This window comes from Colias eurytheme, chromosome 16, assembly GCF_061535395.1.
Source record: "Colias eurytheme isolate Ceu_HAF_F1 chromosome 16, ilColEury1 Martin Lab GWU primary, whole genome shotgun sequence".
Lineage (NCBI taxonomy): Eukaryota > Metazoa > Arthropoda > Insecta > Lepidoptera > Pieridae > Colias > Colias eurytheme.
In genome coordinates this window covers 4596067-4617678 of record NC_142995.1, presented here as the reverse complement: position 1 = coordinate 4617678, position 21612 = coordinate 4596067, and the positions used below count along the sequence as shown (strand labels likewise).

General features: G+C 35.0%; 1 protein-coding gene across 4 annotated transcripts in view; it reads left to right on the top strand.

The window, feature by feature from the left end:
• LOC149901739 (membralin) overlaps positions 1 to 21330 on the top strand; it is an 84944-nt gene extending 63614 nt beyond the window's left edge. For all 4 annotated transcript variants that reach the window (XM_090110702.1, XM_090110703.1, XM_090110704.1 and 1 more), the window contains exons 10-11: positions 13478 to 13577; positions 20394 to 21330. In XM_090110702.1, the coding sequence (XP_089966828.1) occupies positions 13478 to 13577; positions 20394 to 21113 (820 nt within the window). In that variant the 3' untranslated portion in view covers positions 21114 to 21330. The remainder of the gene's footprint in view (positions 1 to 13477; positions 13578 to 20393) is intronic.
• The last annotated feature ends 282 nt before the right edge of the window (positions 21331 to 21612 follow it).

Below are 21612 nucleotides of genomic sequence, written 5' to 3'. Positions count from 1 at the left end.
AAATAACCCACTCCTTAGCACATGGAAAGTAATTCAGTGAAGTCAGTGTCAAGTCAGTGAAGTAGCGATTCCCCAAGTGAACAATTTTTTTATACAATTGTATTGTGATAATGAATTAATTGGTCATCGACCGTAGTTATTATTAATACCAATAACATTGATATCAATAGGATAAAATATTGTTGTAATCGGATATTGATAAAATAATAAAAAAAAACTAGTTAAAAAGTATATTCTTGGCAGACTTTAAATGTATGTGATAATAGAATACTAAGTTCTAATTTTACATTTTATATAGTTAATTGGAAAATGAACCCCATTAAATATTTATAATTACAAAAAAGTCGTAAAACTCTTCATACTTGGTGACGTTGCAAATATAAATAGTATATAAAAAACTGTTCAATTATCTATCGCGATTGTTTTGTCTAGCGATTATTTCAATACTTTTAATACCTCTTATCGAGTATTCTCCTAATTAGCAGTTTATACGAAAAAATGGAAATAAAACAATTCCTATAAAGAAGCGCAAAGTAAACAACTGGAAATAGAAACAGTAAACATTTTAATCCCATTTTGCAGAAAGGAATTTTAATTTTTTTCACCGAGAAAAGAAAGATTGTTTATATCAGAATTTAATTGGACGCTACGGCGTACTACGCAGAAATAATTTGTTTTATTTTTCCTAATACTATTTATAAAGGAATATAAGGGATTTAGCTTACAAAGCGAAAACATTTATCATAAAATAATTCAATAAGAAAAACAATCCATACTTAAGATGGCTACATATTTTACACATGTTAAATACTAAGCTACTTCGTTTCTAACAAAATTTGGACAGTGATGAAATCAAAACAAAAAATTTCTTGAAAGGAACCAGGGAAACCCGCGAAATGCGGTCTTTTCAAGGTATTTGAAGTTGATGGTACTTTAACTTTTTAATGTAAAAAATGAACAAGTGTCCACGAATTTCTTTATGTATTTCAAACCTTAAAATCATAACTTTTACTTTACAGGTAAGTTAAGAAGTTGTGACTTTCAAAGGTTTAAGGGGTATGTTTCAAGAATCAAACACAATTAAAAGTATTCTAAAAAGCCTACATGATTTCGTCAAATATTTCAAATTGATCGTAGAGCGACAAAAGCGACGCCTACAGATCGCTACGGTGTCAACAGCATGCTCGTAGCGGGCTACGGGCCGCACGTAGAGCTGCGAATTCACGTCACGAACACGGCCGTTTTGTTTGCGCTTCCACTCGCTTTAATACGTAATTTGTTGTGAATGCCGCGAAATTGGCATACTGACAGCGGCTGCAATTGAATGTATCAACTGAGAACAATGCTTTGTGCCCGGGAACGGGTGGAGTGACGGCTGGAACTTGCCGCTCTTGAAATGTTGCTGTAGCGCTTGTAAATGCGGCTCTGCGTAATTAGAATAAAGAACCATTTTGCTTAATAGTGTTTAACAGTGTAGTTGTCGTACCTGAAGGTATTTTCTGCGGTTTATGTTATAGAGATTTTTAGTGCATATTTAAATAGATTTGCTAAAATGATAATAACCAAAAGCGAAAATAATACACATTTATTTGTAATAAAAATTTAATATTTACTTTTAGACTTGATTGATTTCATTAAAAATGCGTTCACATCCTACGATGAAATAAAAATCATAACAGCTTTTTGACTTAATTCATACAAAATATTCAAACATCCTATCAAATATTTCCTCGGTTGATATAATAGATTCTGTTTTACAAAATCTACATTAATCTTAACTGACAGAATAATTATAGCGTGAAGCAACGGCTCCAAACTAGTAATCATTTTAACCGTATGTCTAATGGTAGTGTCTAGTTGCTCTTATGTTACAACGATACAAGGAGAGTATATTAAGAGAGTATATTTATGCAGCGCTAGAGGGGACAAATGGCCGGGACAGCACAGCGGGACACCGGATGTCACGGAAAAATTGTTACCCGACCCTTGTGAAAAGGCCCTATTTTGATATTATTATCAACTGACCTTTGTTATAGCCGTTTTCATGATATGATATTGCAATTCTTATTTTATCACTATGTTGGGCTTTGCAACACAACCTCTTTAATTGTAACGGAAATGTTGAGCTTTCTTTGGTGCTTTTTATGTCGGAGAACTTCAAAAATGATTTATACTTTATGTAATTAATTTCATCCAGAAGTATGCGATGCACAAGAATATTATTATACTGTATAGACAGGGGCTATTATATTTTCAAATTTTATAAATCACACTTTCACATTGCGAATTATGTCTACTCCTTTATTGGTTTGATCTTAAAATTGTACACCACACACGACAAGCATTATACAAAATGAGGATCGTGTCATGTAATTGGTTATTTGCAAGTGAGCTCGCAGCAGAGTGTAGTTCTGTAATTCGGATCCTCTTGGATCGGGGGTAGTCATGGCGATGCTCGGCCTCTCGCCTGTTATTAGGCTCCTCTCAAACAATATGCCACAAATTGAGTTAACTCACTAATAATGGTATCGCGACTGCGGAGGGCCCGACTTTCCCATTGAGAGCGAAGGCAATCTTGCCTCTCCCCATCTTCTATTACCTTTTATTTTATTTGCCGAGATTAATAGGTACGACGTGTGTTGGTGTCCGCAAACGAGTCGCTCATTGTGTGACAGCGTCTCGATCTCAATTGAAATTATTATGATTTATCTTATTGAGCTCTTGATCGGAGTTATAATTGCGGTCTATATATGAATTGATTATGTATAGGATGGGATGCACTTTGCTTCCCTTTCAGATATTTAATGTAGAAGCAGTGATTACAGGATTTCTGTTTTAGGTAAATATCATAAAAGCTGTCTATTAGAGACATATTTGTATATTATCAGCAAACACCGGTATGCCCCAATCGTTATAATAAAACGTTTGATGTATTTTTATTGTGTACACATTTAGAAATATGAATAAGTACCTAAAGCAGTTAAAAAATTAAGACATACACGGATGTTTCTTTGCGAACGGGAGCGCACGCATGAGGCTTCGCGGCATTACGTCCCACTCGAGCCAGCTATGATTTCAATTATTGTTTGATGTCGTTATTTCTCTCGTGTTTATTCTGGCCGCGTTTCGCCATTTTTTATTTCACCCTTCTCCCTAATATTTGCCCGTGCAAACAAGAGCGCGGAGGTGCGCCGTGGAGCGTCGGCAACTGATATGTTTGGCGCGGCTGAGAAGTTTGCACAAGGCGCGTATAGCCGAATTGAATCGAGTGCTGTTACTTCGAGGGCCCGGCTTATCTGTCGCACCTACCGCCGCGTGATACTATCGCGTGACTTGGTGATAACAAGTTTAGACAGGAACGTCTTAAGTACGTGGTATGCGCAAAATATGCGATTTTTCAAAGTCGCATGTAGGGCCTAATTAATATTTATCCAGATTATTAATAGTAGAATTATAATAATCAAAAGGAAAATAAAATCAAGGGTAAAAGAAAAAATAATTATCTGTCTTCTATCAAATCAATCATGAGACAAAAATACATAGGTATACAACATTAATCTCAAATATACAATAGAGTTATAAGTTTACGTGGCCACTGTTTATTACCTGATAATTTAATTTACTCGCATACAAAATTACATTTAAACAGGAATAATTGACTTTTATCCATGTTTGAGTTTGAACATGTTTTCATAACGGCAGTTTATTAAAACACCGTGAATTTTCATATGAAGTTATTAATGAGGCTTATTTGCAGAGATAAAATTTCACGCATGGAAAGCGCGTCAATCAGTTTTAATTAGCCGCGTAATGTATCGCGTGTAAATATAATAAATGGCAGATGTTCGGGTTACCTGACCATTGTGCAGCATTGTGTGTGACACTGAGAACTTAATGGACTGCCACCCCCAGCCTCGCAGCATGTCAGTGCGGCGCCGTTGTCCTGGACAACCGGTCTAGTTACGTCTATACGCCTCTCTATATACATATACACATATATGTACGGGTTTCGTAAGAACGTGTTGATACGTTATGTGTGGGCTGGTATATAGGTGTTAAGAGTTCAGTTCAGTTAAAATGATGTGTGTAGGTTTGGCTTGAACATAGGTTTTGACTGTATAATTGTTTGCAAATATTTTGCTTTTACTTTGAGAAGATTGAAAATTGTACTCCAAAATTAAGTATTTGTTCTGTCAATTTCATTTTTTCAATTGAATACTAGTTAAATATATTATTAAAACGTTTTTAACAACAAACCATTTTTTTTAACCCATAACTCATACATAAATATACCACACAAAAATCAAGGAATTAGTTATATATTGAGCAAGTAAAAGTCACTCATACACACACAAGCCGCAAGTAGTGATATAATATGGAATATCCCGTATTCATAATCATATTAGTGTGTTCAATCTCGGAAGCTCTAATTACTAGAAGATGAGAGTATCGCACACGATGCACTAAGTGTGTAAAAGGACCAACAAGGCGTGACACTTAAGCCAGAAGATATATGCGGCGCGACAGCCAGCGTGATTCACACCGCAAAATTGCTCGCACCTGGGTCCCACAAATTACACAAATATAATACTTTATTACTAATACATAAGACGGATATTCCCATGCGCCGCCGTACCTTCGAAAATACACTTGATATTTTCTTTAAAGTGGTCCGTGTAAAGATCATATTCGTGCACTAGACTAGACTGGCGGTATTGCAATATTTCACCTCTTACCGAGAAATAACAATGCTCGAGCGAAGGCACTATAGCGGCGAAGTAGAACAACGGTAGCAATGCTTCATCATCATAGCTGGAGCCGCGAAATATTATTCCAAAGTGTACTTCTACAAATGCACTGGTAACTGGTAACTCTCTATTTGGCAAACGTACGAAATTATGTTATCATTTAATACTTTCAAGTAGAATTACACAATTCATTTAATACATAAGATTTAATGTTTTCATGAATTATAAAGGAGTCTGTTAGTCTCCTTAGTTGTAAACTCATATTTAATTAATTATAGTATTTATCTGAAGGGTACTTAGATATATGGTTATTTATCTGAGACAATTTTAAGAAAATAGATACCATACGCGTACTACTTTGTGTAAGTACAATGTGAAAATTTATCTGGAAATAAATATTTTTAAAATAATAATATTAAATGAATAATATAAAATGTAGGTTCTACTATTTTCATAATAAGTAGGTATATGCTCTTCCCATTATATCAAAATAGGATACTGTTAAAGTAAAATAATGGTAGAAGCGCTACAAACTAAGCGTAGACATAAAATTTTAAAAGTTCCCCTCCCACGCCGGCGCTACACAAAGAAAAGTATTCAGGCAAAAATTCTCAGCTTAAAAAGGACTAAGCAGCACACAATGGCAAGTTTCTAGATACGCTGTGATACAATAAACGAACAGACGTCATCATAAGCTCCCACAGGTGGCGCGCCGAGCCAAAACTTCTATACAATAAGGACAAATAGCGGAGAGTACATTTCTCGAATAAATACTGAAAAACTTGCGAAGTACGTGCTAATTTTAAAACACATACGTCCCGGTCATCCGTAGGTGGTATTTTGAAGTTTACAGCAAGTCAAATCTCTACAATTATGTTTAATCAGTTATGATACAATTAGTAGAAGGACTCATATCATAATTTGTACTGTTGTAAAGTTTTGTTTGTTTGTTAATAAATACTCCATTAAGGATATTCTTTAACGGCACTGAAACAAGCACACAATAGGTTTAATATCACAAGTAAATAAATAATAATTTTGATACGTTTCATTAGCGGTTCGCTTATGTCAGTTCACTTCATTAACTCGACCTCTAATGAGGTTAAATTATTTGCATACTTGATTTATATATTCTGTGATCTTGTTTACGGGTTTATTCCATTGTGATTCTTAACAATTATTTTAATTACTGTGTTTGAAAGCACGTTGCGCGGCTCACGTTGGTTCTATTTATATAACGTATTCTTTGGTTTCATTCCTTCCTTCCGCGAAATATTTTACATTATTTCAAAATTGCGAATTCATATCTAAATATACAATAGAATTTTCATTCAATCTTGTGTTTATATTCAAACCAAACAAATGGATATACGAAGGAAGAATCAATGAAGATCAAGAATATATATATATAAGTTTCACCTTTTAATCTATAAATTAAATACTTTTTAACAAATTGTATATTACCTATTATGGTCAATTTTAAAGGTATAAAGGTATTTGATGGACAAGAATATGAGATTAACTTTTATATTTTCATGAAGGCCAAGAGATTTTTCTCAAGTTCTTGAAAAAAATTCCAGCGACGGTGCGACGTTAAATTTTAAACTTAGAAAAAGGTTGAAACGTTAAAAAAATCGGATGCCGAGCGAATAGCTGGAATTTTTCAGTCAGTAAGAGAGTTCGGGGTGGCCGGGATGGGGGTATCCGATGTCCGCTCGGGGCTGGGAAATAATGCCATTTCCGATGAGGCCCCGGCGGGCGTGTCGACAACGAGATTAGGGGAAAAAAGACGGGATTTTAATAACACCAGCACACGTCTCAGGGCAAATAAACAGCCGGTCTGCTGGCCCGTTACACATCGCGGCCATCTCATTTAGTTACTCGGTTGGTGTGACTCCTGTCTCGCCAGCGGCGTGACGTGATTCAAAAACATTTATACGGTTGAGTATCGTACGTTGATGTGATGAACTTTAATTTGTGATACTCAAGCATACAAACATGGTCACCTGACATCTGATTAGGTAATTATGTTTTAAAATAACACGTAAATTAACATTCAATAAATTGTATTTTTTACTATTGATTGTTGTCGTAAACATTAGTGGTTAATTTGTGGTATGTCTTTTTTAAATATACCTTATATTGCATATAACAATTTATGAAAATTAAAAGTAAAATACCTAATGAAAATTTTCTCCTTTTGAAACTCCGGTTATTGTTTGACTCCTTTGTACAAAATTTGCTGAAATATTGCCACCACGTACCTTTAAACACGTAAGTACCTACAGGAACATTAAAAAGTGTGAAAAGTATAATGAAACGAAATGAAATTCGTTACATTTGGAAACCCATGAAGTGTTCAATTGAAAAGCGGAAACACTTAGGAAACGTTTTTCTAAAATGAGCACGTGACTGGATTCCCTTCGAGAAGCACCGCGTGGCGGGCCTTACATTTTTTGTAACAGCTTTTTTATTTTTCCACAAAGTAAAACATTGAAGCTCTTTTTTGACCTTTCTCTGTGCTATACTTTGTTAAGTGACTTGTTCATGAAATTTATTTGCGAAATGTTACAATTTACCAAAAAATAAGTCGTGATTCCAAAAAAGCAAATCTTTTTGGTATACCTAAGAAAAGTAAATAGTATGGCCCCGTATTATTTAAATCAGCAAAATATTAATGTTAACTTATGCTAGTTATATCACTAATAATGCATATCTAATATCTCAAGAGGTTTACCTTTACCTTAAACGAATGAAGCGCTCGCACTTTTACTCATTTCTGTCTATGAATAAGCGTTCCTTTCCGTACAAATCGTCAGCAATAAGTTAATTTAATATAAGCGGCGCGGACAGCGACAAATCGCAGCGAGTCCTCGCCTCGTTCGCATTAATATCCACGAATTTATTTAATTTGCCGCCTCATTGAAATAGACAATGGGATCGCGTGATCGTGCTGTATTTTTGGCGTGTGTCAATGTTAATTGTTACAACGTTTATCGCGTCAACGCTTTGGTGTTTGTGTTTTGATACCTATAAATTTTATATCCTATTATTTATCAAGAGCTCCATACATTCTAAAAATAAGTACGTAAGTACCTGAATATATAAATATTCAGTTCAGTGCATTCATAACCTTAAATTTTAATCAATTAAGCTGATAGAATTGCAGTATTTATCTAAAAAGACACTATCCGCTTTACAAACACCAAGACGGAATAAGTGAGAAGGTCTATAATTGCAAACGGGCAAGTATCGAGCAGCGAACGGTTAAACAATGATAAAGTTTGTGCCAAACACGAGAATAGAATGGGGCAAGGAACCGACAAGTTTGGAATCTTTGCACTATAAGGCTGCCTTTTGACTAGTCGAGCGAGAGGTCACGACTCACGCCCGCCACGCTCTTTCAGCCCCATCATTGAGCCTTGATGGGACTTCTTAAACGGAATTTGTGGTTTCATAACACTCGAAAATTAGTTTCACAATTAGCGAGCGGCTAAACTGTTAACTTTGATAAGTTTGTTACGAGTGCATTAGTTTCGACGGTCATTGATCGTGTTAGGTTTCTATTGTCGGTTTGATTCGACTTGACTTGAGTTGTTTGAAGATTGTTTTATGATTTGGGTGATGTTCTCTTTAAACAAAAATAGCGCTTCCCTATTCATAATACAAACAATAAAGACTTTCTAGTTTTCTACTAGTATTTTAGGTATGCTAGACTTCTAAAATACTTGAAACAAATCAGTTCAAATTATTAGTTCAACTATACTCGATTTACAGCGAATCGTACGTCAAACTTATGTGTGAATATTTATCCAGCGTCCCTGTGATCGCAGCGCTAGTGGAGTATACGGATATTATCGTTTTCCGCATTAAAGTTGGGGCGAGTGAGTTAGTCTGCTAAACCGCACTTGTCGGGCTCGATGTCAACTCGCTCGTAGATTAGTGTCGACACCAGCGGCTCGTCGCTGCATTTACATGGGATTCCATACGTTTACGCTCAGTCTCGATTGTCTTACTTTGCGAACTATGATTCGGTTTGGTCACTTTTCATTGTGTTTATTTTTGCTGTACAATTAATTGTTTAGATGCGACAAATTTTGTGAGAATGTAATAATTTTTAACGATTTGATTGAATTTTAAGAAAATTTGAACCAACAGCTAAGGAAAGATTTGATTCATAATCTTTATGCTATAGGTATCATAAAGTTAAAAGCTCCTTAAATACTATCATTTTATTAGTTAATCATTAATTACAATGCAACTTAAAAAAGTCCACAGCTTTTGATGTTAATTTTTTATTCATTGCAAACGTGTTGGTCTGAAAATATGCGTATATAAAATGTTCGGTATCGACATAAAGCATTCCTTCATTAAATTAATTATGCTCACCGCATTGATTATTATGAAAACGCATACAGCGATGGTGCATTATATGCGTAATGTAAATATTATTTATATGCGGTGTTGTATTGCGCGGCGACGGTCGCAGCTGCGCGGAATGTTGGCGGAATTTCATTTCGTTAGGCACACTCAGGGGTTGCGGATTCCTGCGGTCGCCCGTACTGTCCTTACTTGCCTCCAACCCGCTCATTTTGCCCCATAGTTTTGCGCCCATGACTCATTTAAGCGTCTAATTTAACCCTTCATTTGTACGATGTCTACATTTTATTGTCGGACGCGGTCTGAAGACGAATATTCCGTAAATAACTCTATCAATTCGAAATTAGCACGTATATGTATTAAAATAAATGCCATGATAAATTTACCATAAACGTCTTACAGGTTTGTGTATAATCTGATTAAGCCGTAATCGTTTTCTCGTATACCAGATCCATTTGGAGCTTAGCTATTATAATATTCATAAAGAGCGCATGTGGAGTGCGGGACTCTGTGAAGAAAATCCGAGTAAACGGCTAAGCGATCGGCGAACCTTGGTCGCGGTATTAGATAAATAATATTCAAAGCATTCTCCGATGTTCTCAAAGTATTGCAGGAAGGAGCGTCGCGACAGCATCTGCTCGTAATATTGTGTTATACTTATCGAATTTGCATGTTTTTACTGAATAACATTCCTTTGGAGCAGTCGAGATCAAAGGGCGAGCGAAAGTGATTTCGCACTGAGTTAGTTCAACAAGATTCTGTTTCGCCCCTCCTATACCGCTCCTGAATAATTTTCATGTAATAAGGAAAATTGTAAATGGGCATTCGACTTTGATATTTTATACGGCCTACAAAAGTTTAATATTCATCACGTTTTCATTGATTATAATGTATGGCTTCCATGAATATTAGGCGCGGCTTACTGTTTGATTCAATATAAAAATTATAACGAAATTGTTGACTTTGTTGGGTGGTAGCCAAAAATATGAAAATGGTACAACAAACGTGTACAAAGAAACTGGAAACGAACGCCTAACAACATTAATACATTACCAGACGTCACTTGTTTGTAATCTCGTTCGAGGGGTATTTACATTTCTATTAAAAATAGGGATACATTAAATATTTATGTACGAAATAACATTAAGAAAATAGAGTTTGCTCTGTTCCATGTATGTTTAATGCGTCACCGTTTGATGTAGCTGGAAGTGGCAACGCCTGGGACGCTTATCGCCGGACAGAATCGCCTTCCTCGTCTGCCCCTAAATTATTCCTAAAGCGATTTATCCGTGAAATTGTTACTTAAGAAGTACAAAGTGCAGCGGCCACTTTTTACTTATTTACGGCTCTTTTACTTTCCCTTTAATGCGATCTTTTGAAAAGGTACAGTTCGTATAATATTGTACGCATTATATTTTCTGGGATCGCTCTGTGGTCGAATATCGAGCTTCTCAATGTAAAGGCCTATCTACTGCACGTATCAGCATCAAACAATCATTCATAGGCGAAATATTTAAAATACATCTGAGAAGACAATCAACTACGTATCAAAAACATTTAAGTAAGATTAATATTTTATTTGGATAAATTATGTAATAGGAATTTTATTTTTCCTATGCGTGGTATTTCGATAATGAATCTTGTCCTGTGCTTAAATCTTGTTCTTATATCTATAAAAATTCTGTCACTAATGAGTGTATATAATGATATGTGTTGTGACTTATCTTCTTATATATAAAAATGAATCGCAAAATGTGTTGGTAAGCGCATAACTCGAGAACGGCTGAACCGATTTCGATACTTCTTTTTTTATTATATTCCTTGAAGTACGAGGATGGTTCCTATGTAGAGAAAACGTAAACATGTACCACGGGCGAAGCCGGGGCGGACCGCTAGTGTAGTATACAAATTACGATGATATATTCCAAGAAAATTTTAATCCTAACTTATAAATGATCTACGAAGTCATAAGCAAAAGGGGTTATTAAGAAATGTTTTCACAAACTACCGAGCAAACTAAGAACTAAAACGGAGCCGCAGCGTTTATAAGTTGAAGCTAGTATTTGATCTTGCGATGTGATACTTGTTGGAGTTGAATTAATATGTGTAGTGGGAGCGAGCGTAATTCGAAGCTAATTAGCGAGTGTTGTGTTCATGTTAACATATGAATACGGTGCCGTCATATTAATGGAGCATACACACGATTGGCGCAGGCTTGCATGCTTGATGCAATTTGGCGACAAGCTTGGTGAATGCTCTTAAACAATTTCTGTAATTGGACAGGGAAAATACGTGAAGATGAGTGTGTTCATCTATATGTTTGAAGTATTTAAAATTATGGTCTATATTAAAGAATGAGACAAAAAAAATTTGAATAATGAAGACAAATTTATGAATCTGTTATGTTTTTTCAATAAGATACCGTAAATTGTATAAGATATTCATGAAGTAGTATGAGCACTAATACTTTATGAATATTCCTGAATTTTAGAGCCTGACTTTAATTCTAAGCAATTTAAGAAAAATTAAATATGTAAATGGTATGCATCATTAGCATACCGTTGTACGAAATTATTCAACATAACATGGTACGATCTAAATATGTCCCAAAACTTATGGGGTCAGAGTCCACAGCCTCTGGCGCAATAGTTAAGGTAACAAGCCACTTCGCCAAGAATAACAACGAACAAGTAAAACAAAAGAAAGTTACAAACAATTACAAAAGCTTTGTTTTTAATTCTAATGAGGTTAATTTAAACGTGTAGCGGCACGTTGAATATATCGGTTTCATAACGCTTTAGAATGTACAATTGGCACAAATGCGTTTAATTAGGCGATTCACTGTAAAACAATATTTAGTATGAATTGAGTGCTAATGATGTTGCTCTGATTTCAAATGGCTGAATATCACTAGTTCATTTCGTTGTTAACAGCTAATAAGCTATTTAAATTCTATCAGAGCAAACAGCCTATTACGCAATTCCAACCAATTTTTCCATTCCAATCATAAATATTTATATGAAAAAGAAATATTAAATGCCTACCTACGCGAACGCAAATTGGTAAGATCAAAAAGTATAACATCTTTGTATCGTTTTAAATCCTTAATTAATTGCTACTTAAATACACAAAAGGGGACCTCGGTTGACACATCATCGCCAACAAAGCGGAGCTTAGAGCGTCTCGCACGGGCGCTAAAGAAAAATGTGTATCTCAGTGAATATCGATTTCAAATAAAATTGCAACCTTTTCAGATAACGAGGTGACATTTCCCCTTTTCCGCGGCCCGCTTGTCGTGCTCGCCGTACATTGAGAATTTATCCACCGAAATAAGGAGATAACGAACCTAATGGTATCGGCGACAAATATACGACACGCTAGCTATTGGCCTCGCAACGCCTGCGAAAGGCTGCGCCGACGGTTTATAAGTTCGTTATGATCGACGTGTATTTGAACGATTTAGATTTTGATTCAGGCGCAACAAGCCGCTTGTGTTAAATTCTTAATTGGCGTTTTATAAGAGTGGAATGCTATCGCTCAGTGCTTATGGTTTATAGAGACCTAAAAACGTCTGAGAAAAGAAATGCCTTTTATATAAAACCTATATCAGAAGCAAAATCAATAATATGTCTAATATAAACGCAATTCAATAATATAATCACGGGTTTGTTAAAATATTATGATCCACAGAAAACCTTTAAAGATAGGCCAATTAAATAATGCTCTTTTTATTTTCAGGTGAAACAATAAGCTTATTTATTAAGATTTTAGAACATGATAAGAAGTAACTAGGAAATGAGTTGCCTACTCTAAATTAATGTACAATATAATACAATTTTCACATGCAAGAATATACCAATGTTATAACAGAACACAGCGTCTGAAATATATCCTGTTTTCCATGTACTAGATGTAGAGTGTAGAAGCTAGAACATATTCGCATTGCGAGAGGGTGGAGTTACCAGCTCGTATGTCCACCCACTCGACACACGATACATGGCCGTCATATAGCGGAGTACATACATTTGTTGGTAATATTCACTTTATCATACTGTGTGAGACAAAATATTATTATGGATGTTACGTGATATCGTCATATTTGAAAAAGGCAGATTGGTGATAAATCTCACAATCACAAAACCGTGTGCATCGAATTTTCTTCGGTTTGATGTAAAACTTAAGAATCAATTTTCTTTAAACCATATATAAAAATTAAAAGTTGAACTGACATTTAATATTAATTTGAATATTTAGGATATTTATGTGTGTTTAATCTATGAGCGTCTTAATGATTTATCCGTGTATATTTTACGATTGTTGTATAATTAATCACAACGTTTTGTCAACAGATTCTTCTACCTGTACCACTTCTCGTTCTACGCGTACCACTACCGCTTCAACGGACAGTACAGCAGTTTGGCTCTCGTCACCTCTTGGCTATTCATACAGGTAATAATAATATTATATAAAGCCTATAAGATTTGTATATAAATGTGATTTAATATGATAACATTAACGTAAAATAATTTCGGTGTATTTGCTTGATAATATTGGTTCAAGTAGGACGTATGGAAAATGCCAAAGTAATCAATCGATATCTAAATACATATATATATTTTTAATAGAGGTCTTTGTAGTATTTGAGAACATTACGTAGGTTATATTTAAGCCAACTTTTTAAGTGCAAAGTAAGTTAAAAATCTGTTGGGGAATTTATAGACACTGTGATCAGTCGATACAATAATGTTTTTGTAATATAAGTATTTAATAGTATTCATCTCATTTCTCATTATTATGTTATCTTTTTTTTTCATTTTTTCCAGAACGTTACCCATTTTCGTGGAATACTTCAATTAGATTTACCGTTACACATCTTCACAGCCTCCCAAAATACGATTTTAACCAAGCGGCGTTATATACTATCAAAGTTTTATCATTGCCTATTTATCTATCTACATATATCAGAGAAAGTCGTGTTAGTTCTATTCTTATAACTCAAGAACATATCAACGGATTTTAATGATCTTTGTCTAGTTGGATTTGCCTCCGCTTGAATGAGTATAACAAAAGATAAAATTTAAAAAATCTCACAAATAAGAAAACTAAGATGGGCAGAACTGGGCGTGCAAACGTATTTCTTAGCGCATTAAGCACGTACAGATTAGAATAAGCTGTATTATATAAGGTCCTCGCAAACACGTGGACTGTGGAGGGATGTTTGCGCGGATCACTTTGATGTTGGCCAGCGGTTGCCGGCGGCGCTCTTGCACCGGCTGAAAAACCGTTTGTACAACGTCATGTTTGCTCGCAGATGCAGCTAATATTAATACTTATTCGTTGTTTGACCGAGCCCTGTTTGTGCGTTTCGTGTTTTATTAAAAATGTCTAAGTTCACCGCAACGTTTGTGTATGTAGAGCGTATGCTCTGGCGTCTCTTTCTTAACGTCCGATATTTTCTATTTGTTTATAAGTTTAGGGATATTGTATTTATTTAATCTATCATTAATCATATTATAAACTCATATATTAATAATGATTAATGCTATTTTGATTCATAAATACTCAAATCAAAATATTTTCTAACAATGTAGTAGGTATTCGTAGATGTTTAATTGCAATTCGTGCATGCAAATGCAACACATATAATATATACACATACATATTACACAAAAATATTACACAAAAATATTTGAAACAAAACCATTATCCAAATAATTTAAATAAATAAGTATAATATTCCAAATCCAAACATTTTCTGCGGGTTATCAAGATGATATTATATTTTCTGTATCTCAAAGAGTTTCTTAATTAGTGGTACACGTAAAGGCGGTATCCCCCATGCATATTCCCTGTTACTATTAAAGTAAATCTGAAATGGAGCAGCGGACCATTAAATGGGTCATGGAATTGCCTACGGGCGAAGGGCAGTTGGGCTCACATTGCATGTACGGGGATTTTAACTCGAAATATTCACTGTAATGTTATATCTCACTAATATTGTGAATGTAATGTATGCTGTTATGTATTTTATTCAATAGGGAACAACGAAATTATTGATATGAATGAATTTGGGTTTTAAACCTATGTGTGAAGAAGTATACTTATTGTATTAAAAGCCATATCCATTCAATGTGTGTATTTGCATTACTCGAAATTAATATGATAATAAACATGCACATATCGTACATAAAAATAATTCCACGTAATTAATATTTCAGCTATAAAGGTTCTAAAAATGTACAAAAAATGTATTCTTATTATTAAATAAATAAATAAATAATAAATAAATATTATAGGACATTATTACACAAATCGACCTCGTCCCACAGTAAGCACAGTTAAGGCTTGTGTTGTGGGTACTAGGCGACGATAAATATAATATTTAATAAATACATATATAGATAAACACCCAGACCCAAGAACAAATAATTGAGTTCATCACACAAATATTTGCCCTGACCGGGGATCGAACCCGGGACCGTCGGCTCAGTAGGCAGTTACTTTACCACTGCGCCAACCGTGTCGTCAAAATAAATGTAGTCAGTCAAGGATAGAATAGTTTAATTCGTAACAAATATGGATATCATTTCAAATACCCCAATAAACACGTATCTTATTTATAAACAGTTATCTCGTTATCGGATCAAATTGTCACCATATCGAGTGTCCCAAGAAGCCGGCTCTAATTAGATCTATAATAAACAATCATAACAGTTCGTTATGAGCAGGAAATGATTAGCGGGAATTTGTCCTTATATTTCATATGGGATGTTGGGTCCAGTTGTCTCCGCTCGGAGGGCGTCAATTTCCGTTCATACGGGGGCTAATATCACGCCGAGTGAGTCCCCCCCTCCCTGACCCCCTCCCGCCCCACGTGACCCCCCGCGAGTGCATATGACAGATATTGTATTCACTTTAAAGGAGATCTTACTAAATGCACGACAAATCTGCGAAACTCATTTCGTTGTACCGGCCCGCTTTTATTTTTGATGCTAAAGTTTGCTGTGCGATGTACGAGCACGATGGTACAGATGTGAATATGTTTGTTTTTACAGTCATATTTTACGCATTTTTCGTGAATGGTATAAACAGAGATCAAATGAGGGCGACAATTATTAATTATCCATGGTAAGAATGGTTAGATGAAACAACTATCCTATTTTGTGACTCATTAAGTATTTTATATTGTAAATTAGGTACATATAAATGTTCTACTTGTGTAAGTAAAGAATTTATATGATTTGATGAGAGTAGTATTCATTTATAATTAACATAATATTCATAATGTTCGAGACAGGGGCTTCACACGGATTATAGTCACTGACTAAATACTGGCTAAATACAATTTAAATGTTTACTAGATTTTCCAATAATTCATACATAATTTAAAAACGTATTAAATGATGCAATAGATTAATTAATAACAAATTAATTCTCTCTCAAACTGTATTGCATACTCTAATTGGAAATTAATTCTCATTGTCTTTGGCAGGTTTCTTAGAATCGACTTTAAAGCATATCTACATGTTACATTTGTAACAACTTAATCAAAGAATGATAAACCAATTAGTTTACAATAACAAAGCCAAAACAGTAATTATTTAATTATATATATGTAGGTAGGTAAGTAGGTAAACTTTACACTGTACTATACTATACAGATAGACAAAAATATAAAGTTTTTTTTTTTAGAAAGAATTGTTGTCATGTTAGGTAGTTAGTAGTATTTTAAACCATTGTTGATACAATCCATTTACAGTTTTGCATAAAACAGAAAAAATTGAGGCGTATTTTTATGACCGATTCATAGTATCGCACCTTTTTTGAATATTTTTGTATATTTAGCAAATTTTAGCTCCGATTCCTTAAAAAATTGGAAACTAACTTTTGCTTTCCATGTGTTGTACAATTTCAATTGTAGATAATAACTATGCATAAATTTTTCGAAAGTAACAATTATTTCAATTAAAGGTGCACTTCACGTTAAAGAGATTAAGTATTTTTTTTTATTAGTACTAATATAGATGTTACGGCTAAAGGTAGGTGAGAACATAAACTTAAGATTAGCCGGCTAAACTTAGGTTTATTTTCGACGAGGTGTTAATGTTAGTTTGTTCTATCTTTAGCCGGCTAAACTTAAGTGTAACCGCAGGCCCGTGGCTAAAAATGTCGGGGTGGGTAGATTTGGTTACTATAATACATGTAAGGAACAGGGCGAGTGTTTTCTGGCACTTCGCCGGCTGCTGCCGCAGCACGCTCGCTGCGCTCGCTCGGCTCGTGCGGGTCTTAAGAGTTCTAACCTAACCTAACCTAGCCACCAGCTTTCTGCCCTGAGTCGGGGTGGGTAGATTTGGTTACTATAATACATGTAAGGAACAGGGCGAGTGTTTTCTGGCACTGTGCGGGCCCCTCAAGCCCTCCACCGGCCCGGCGCTAACCAAATCTACCCACCCCGACATTTTTAGCCACGGGCCTGCGGTTACACTTAAGTTTAGCCGGCTAAAGATAGAACAAACTAACATTAACACCTCGTCGAAAATAAACCTAAGTTTAGCCGGCTAATCTTAAGTTTATGTTCTCACCTACCTTTAGCCGTGACATATACAACAAATGTTACTGTTAGTTTTAACCAAATAAAAGTAGTTAAAAAGACTACACATCCACTAAAACAATGTACACGCTAAAATAATTTAAGTGTACGTTTTGTAAAGCAAAACGCCCTACGGTGGAGAGAGGCTCTGTCGGCTTACAGTGGGAGACGTCGAAAAACAAGGCGGCTCCGCGGAATGCAAAGTGGGGCTTATCTTATAATCATCAAGCGTGTCAACTTATTAATAAAAATCATATTTCATGAGGTCGCCCGCTCCCGGTCGGCGACGCGACGAGCATCGTAAAATTTGCTTTCAACTTGGTGCTCGCTATATTTTAAAGTCTGCAAGCTTTATTGAATGCGTGAATATTCCAAGTTAATTTTGTATTTTGCTAAGCGAATGCAGTGGAGTGCAAATTGAGTGTACATTTGCGATGAATGGTATGACGGTTGTCGAAAAAGAAGTTGTTGAGTTGTATAATTTTATTACGCGTTTTAAATAATACAATTACTTTGTAACTATGATAGTTCACTTTATGTAGATTAAAAAAGATGAATATTGAATTATAAATAACTATGATAAGCCTTTCCTATAATTATAAACGAAGAATCCCAATACGTACATGAATTAAATGAGCCGTTAAAGCATCCAAGACTCGTGTTCATGCGAACTTACAATAGTTGATTTTAGTTAATTTCGAGGTGGTCCTAAGTCAACAACAAGGTCGGCCATTACTGGATCTCTGTAAGTGTGGTAATCTTCTAGATCTGCCACAAATTGTAGTTAAACTTTATACAAACACTTTCAGCGGCTTACGGTTCAGTAATACGACGTATTAGCACATTAGACCCTGTTTGACATTGATATTTTATATCCTTAATTAGTTACGTTCCGGTCTCGAAATGTTTCTCTTCAAAACTTATAGTAGATAAATAATAGTGATATATGAAATCTGACATATTACCACACATTTTCGCTTTTATTCTTACTTCATTTTACAGAACAATATAATGTTATATTTATTAACTTATACGATTATATTTTTCTATTCTTTATAAATTTATATATATACGATTATATTAATAATAGCATATTTCATATAAATTAGTTTCCGACGGTATTCGTTTGCGTTATTAGATACGTTATATGTATTTTTTTATTAAATCTTATATTCCTTGAAAAGGCAAAGACTTCTACTTAAGATAAGAAAACTTTTTTCCTGTACGTATATTTAAATTTTAAACAGATCGTGGAAAAATTGTAAAAAAACAGTATAATAATTCACAACACTGTATAAATGAAATATATTATCTCTACCTTAATCAATTGCGTTAACACAATATTCATCTAAAAATGTTCGTCTCAAGTTACATCAGATTAGCTAAATGAAAAGGGATTTACAAAAATATTTCCTCCTTCAGCGGGGAGACGAGCGAATTCTCGAACCTCTATTTTTCTTAGCATTTTAAATCAAAATAACTTTATTCTTGTCGGGATTCTCCATCTTCTTGTCATAATCAACACGCCGTTTGAAAAGTTTTTAAGACAATGTTGAATGTAAATGCATAAAGTATTTGGTAGACAGTTGTCGGCGAGTTCCAAAAACGGTTCCAAAGGTGACTAACCTTTGGAACCGTTTTAAGGGCTTAAGTACTCGGTTGCAGGAAAATTTTCAAGTGCAATCTCATATTTCACGCCTTGTATTTTTAAGAGTACCTAGTTGTTGCACTCGGAAAATGGAGAATGTGTCGTAAGAAAATATTTGAGGTACAATTTACTTACTACTTATCAATTCTCCGAATCTTATACATAAAAGCTTTTAAAAAGAAACAATGTAATCTTTTCCTTATACTTTTAAAGCGCTTATCCCGACATATTTAATGCTTCGACATTTTAAAAATTATCCCAAAATATGATAAGCAAACTCAACTGAATCGCTATTATAATCATCGGATTCAAAAATAAACCTCGCTTTTATTCGTGTAGCAATATAACAGGGGTTGATGTAAATCTCAAAGCAACTGATTTACGGGACGCATAAAAGGCACGATTTTTGTCCATTAAATACCTTTTAAACGTTTGATCCTTTTTTATATTTGCCACGGCGATGAGCAGGGAGCCGATTTCAGAGGTCATGTTAATTAACACGTTCCGAGCTTTTTTTTCCATACATAAAACTACTGTCCACGTTCTATTCATTTACTTTTTTTAACTATTACTTACTCGTTTTATGAGGTTATAAAATATAAGAAAAGTTAGAATGTAGTCTATATTCAAGATTAAGTTATAGATAGGATTAATTTCGAAACGTTACATTTGTTAAACGCGAAGAAAAATACAGAGATCGGAAAATATAATTTGAAATAAAAGTTTACTCGTAGCGGTCACAAGTTTCTTAATTAAAACTTACGTCAGAACTCGCCAAGGGAGGGTGCTCTGACCCACAAATAAATAAATAAAATGAGTACTCTCACCACTGTCACGATTCCCTCATTTATTTGTCTAAAAGAGTTCATTTCTACCGACCGACGTGTCTCAAACTACGATAAGACCTCGCACTAAAACGTCCTCTTTGAACTATATTATCGGGCAATAAAAATTCCTTTAGAATGTCATAAGTAAGAATTTAAAATTATTAACTTCTGACAAATAAAATGTTTTTTTTTGTTCGCAGCATTCCATGTTATACTTCTTCCATCACTACGAGTTGCCCGTGATACTACAGCAAGCTCAACTGCAGCAGCTCCTATTGCGTAGTCACCACGGTATGGGTGGTATGATGGGGCTAGCTGGTATAGCGGCTCTGGCGAGTGGAACTGCGTACCACGATGCCCCAGGAACTGGAACACAAGCGACACCACCAACCACACAGTCGACCACACAAACGGTACAGAACACAGTACAGTCAACTACACAGACCTCACCCTCCGTGTCTACAGCTCAAACAAATACGACACACACGGGTGACGTTATCACCTCTCGCAGTGTCACCACGGAAACGCACGCCACCGGTACCAACACGACAGGACTTGACAACGAAGACAGAGCAATCGCCGCATCCGACGAAAATAACATGAACAGCTCAAACAAGACTACAAATACTACGACCGACGCTGGCATACAAATCGAAGAGATCAGAAGAAAAACATCTGACAGCGATATCAATTTGATTCGCAACAACACAATCATAAGCAGCCTCGATGACGCTAAACACTCCTCTAGAGGAGTGAACGAGGCTGAAGCTAACAGTGTTGGTACAGACGCGCCGAGTCTTGCGTTGGATCGTCGACGAAAAGTGAATGTGGGGGTCGGAGAAGATCCGGCTTCCACTACCGAAGAAATGACTACGAGAATCGCGCCCAGAGCTTCCCCAGAAGCCGATGACCTAATTTAGCATCACTACCATATTACTTATAATTGCTTTGAAGACGTATTTAGTTTACAGCTATCTATTTCACTTAGAACTATTGATAGAGACGAACCCGGGCTCAATAGCAACGAAGTAAAATTTATATCGAAAGAGCCACTATGACACCAATAGGAATTACGGATATAGGGAATTTTTATATGATTGCTAAAATGAATTGTTGAGTCATACAGAGTAAAAATAATCTATAGAAGGGTACTTATAGCCGTTGCTAAGAATAAAGTTACTATTTAAGTTCAGTCATTGTTGAGACAATAGGGCCTTATAGAGAAGTATTTAACGGTGTACTAGAGATTGATATAACAACTAGGTAAATGTATTTAACTGAAATGAATTGGGTTATTGATAATATTTACAACTGCACTAAATATAGCTTCACTCAAAGGAGATCAAGTTCCGTATCCTGTTAAGTATATTTGTAATACAACATATTATAGAAAAATTAAAAATTAAACAAAAATATATT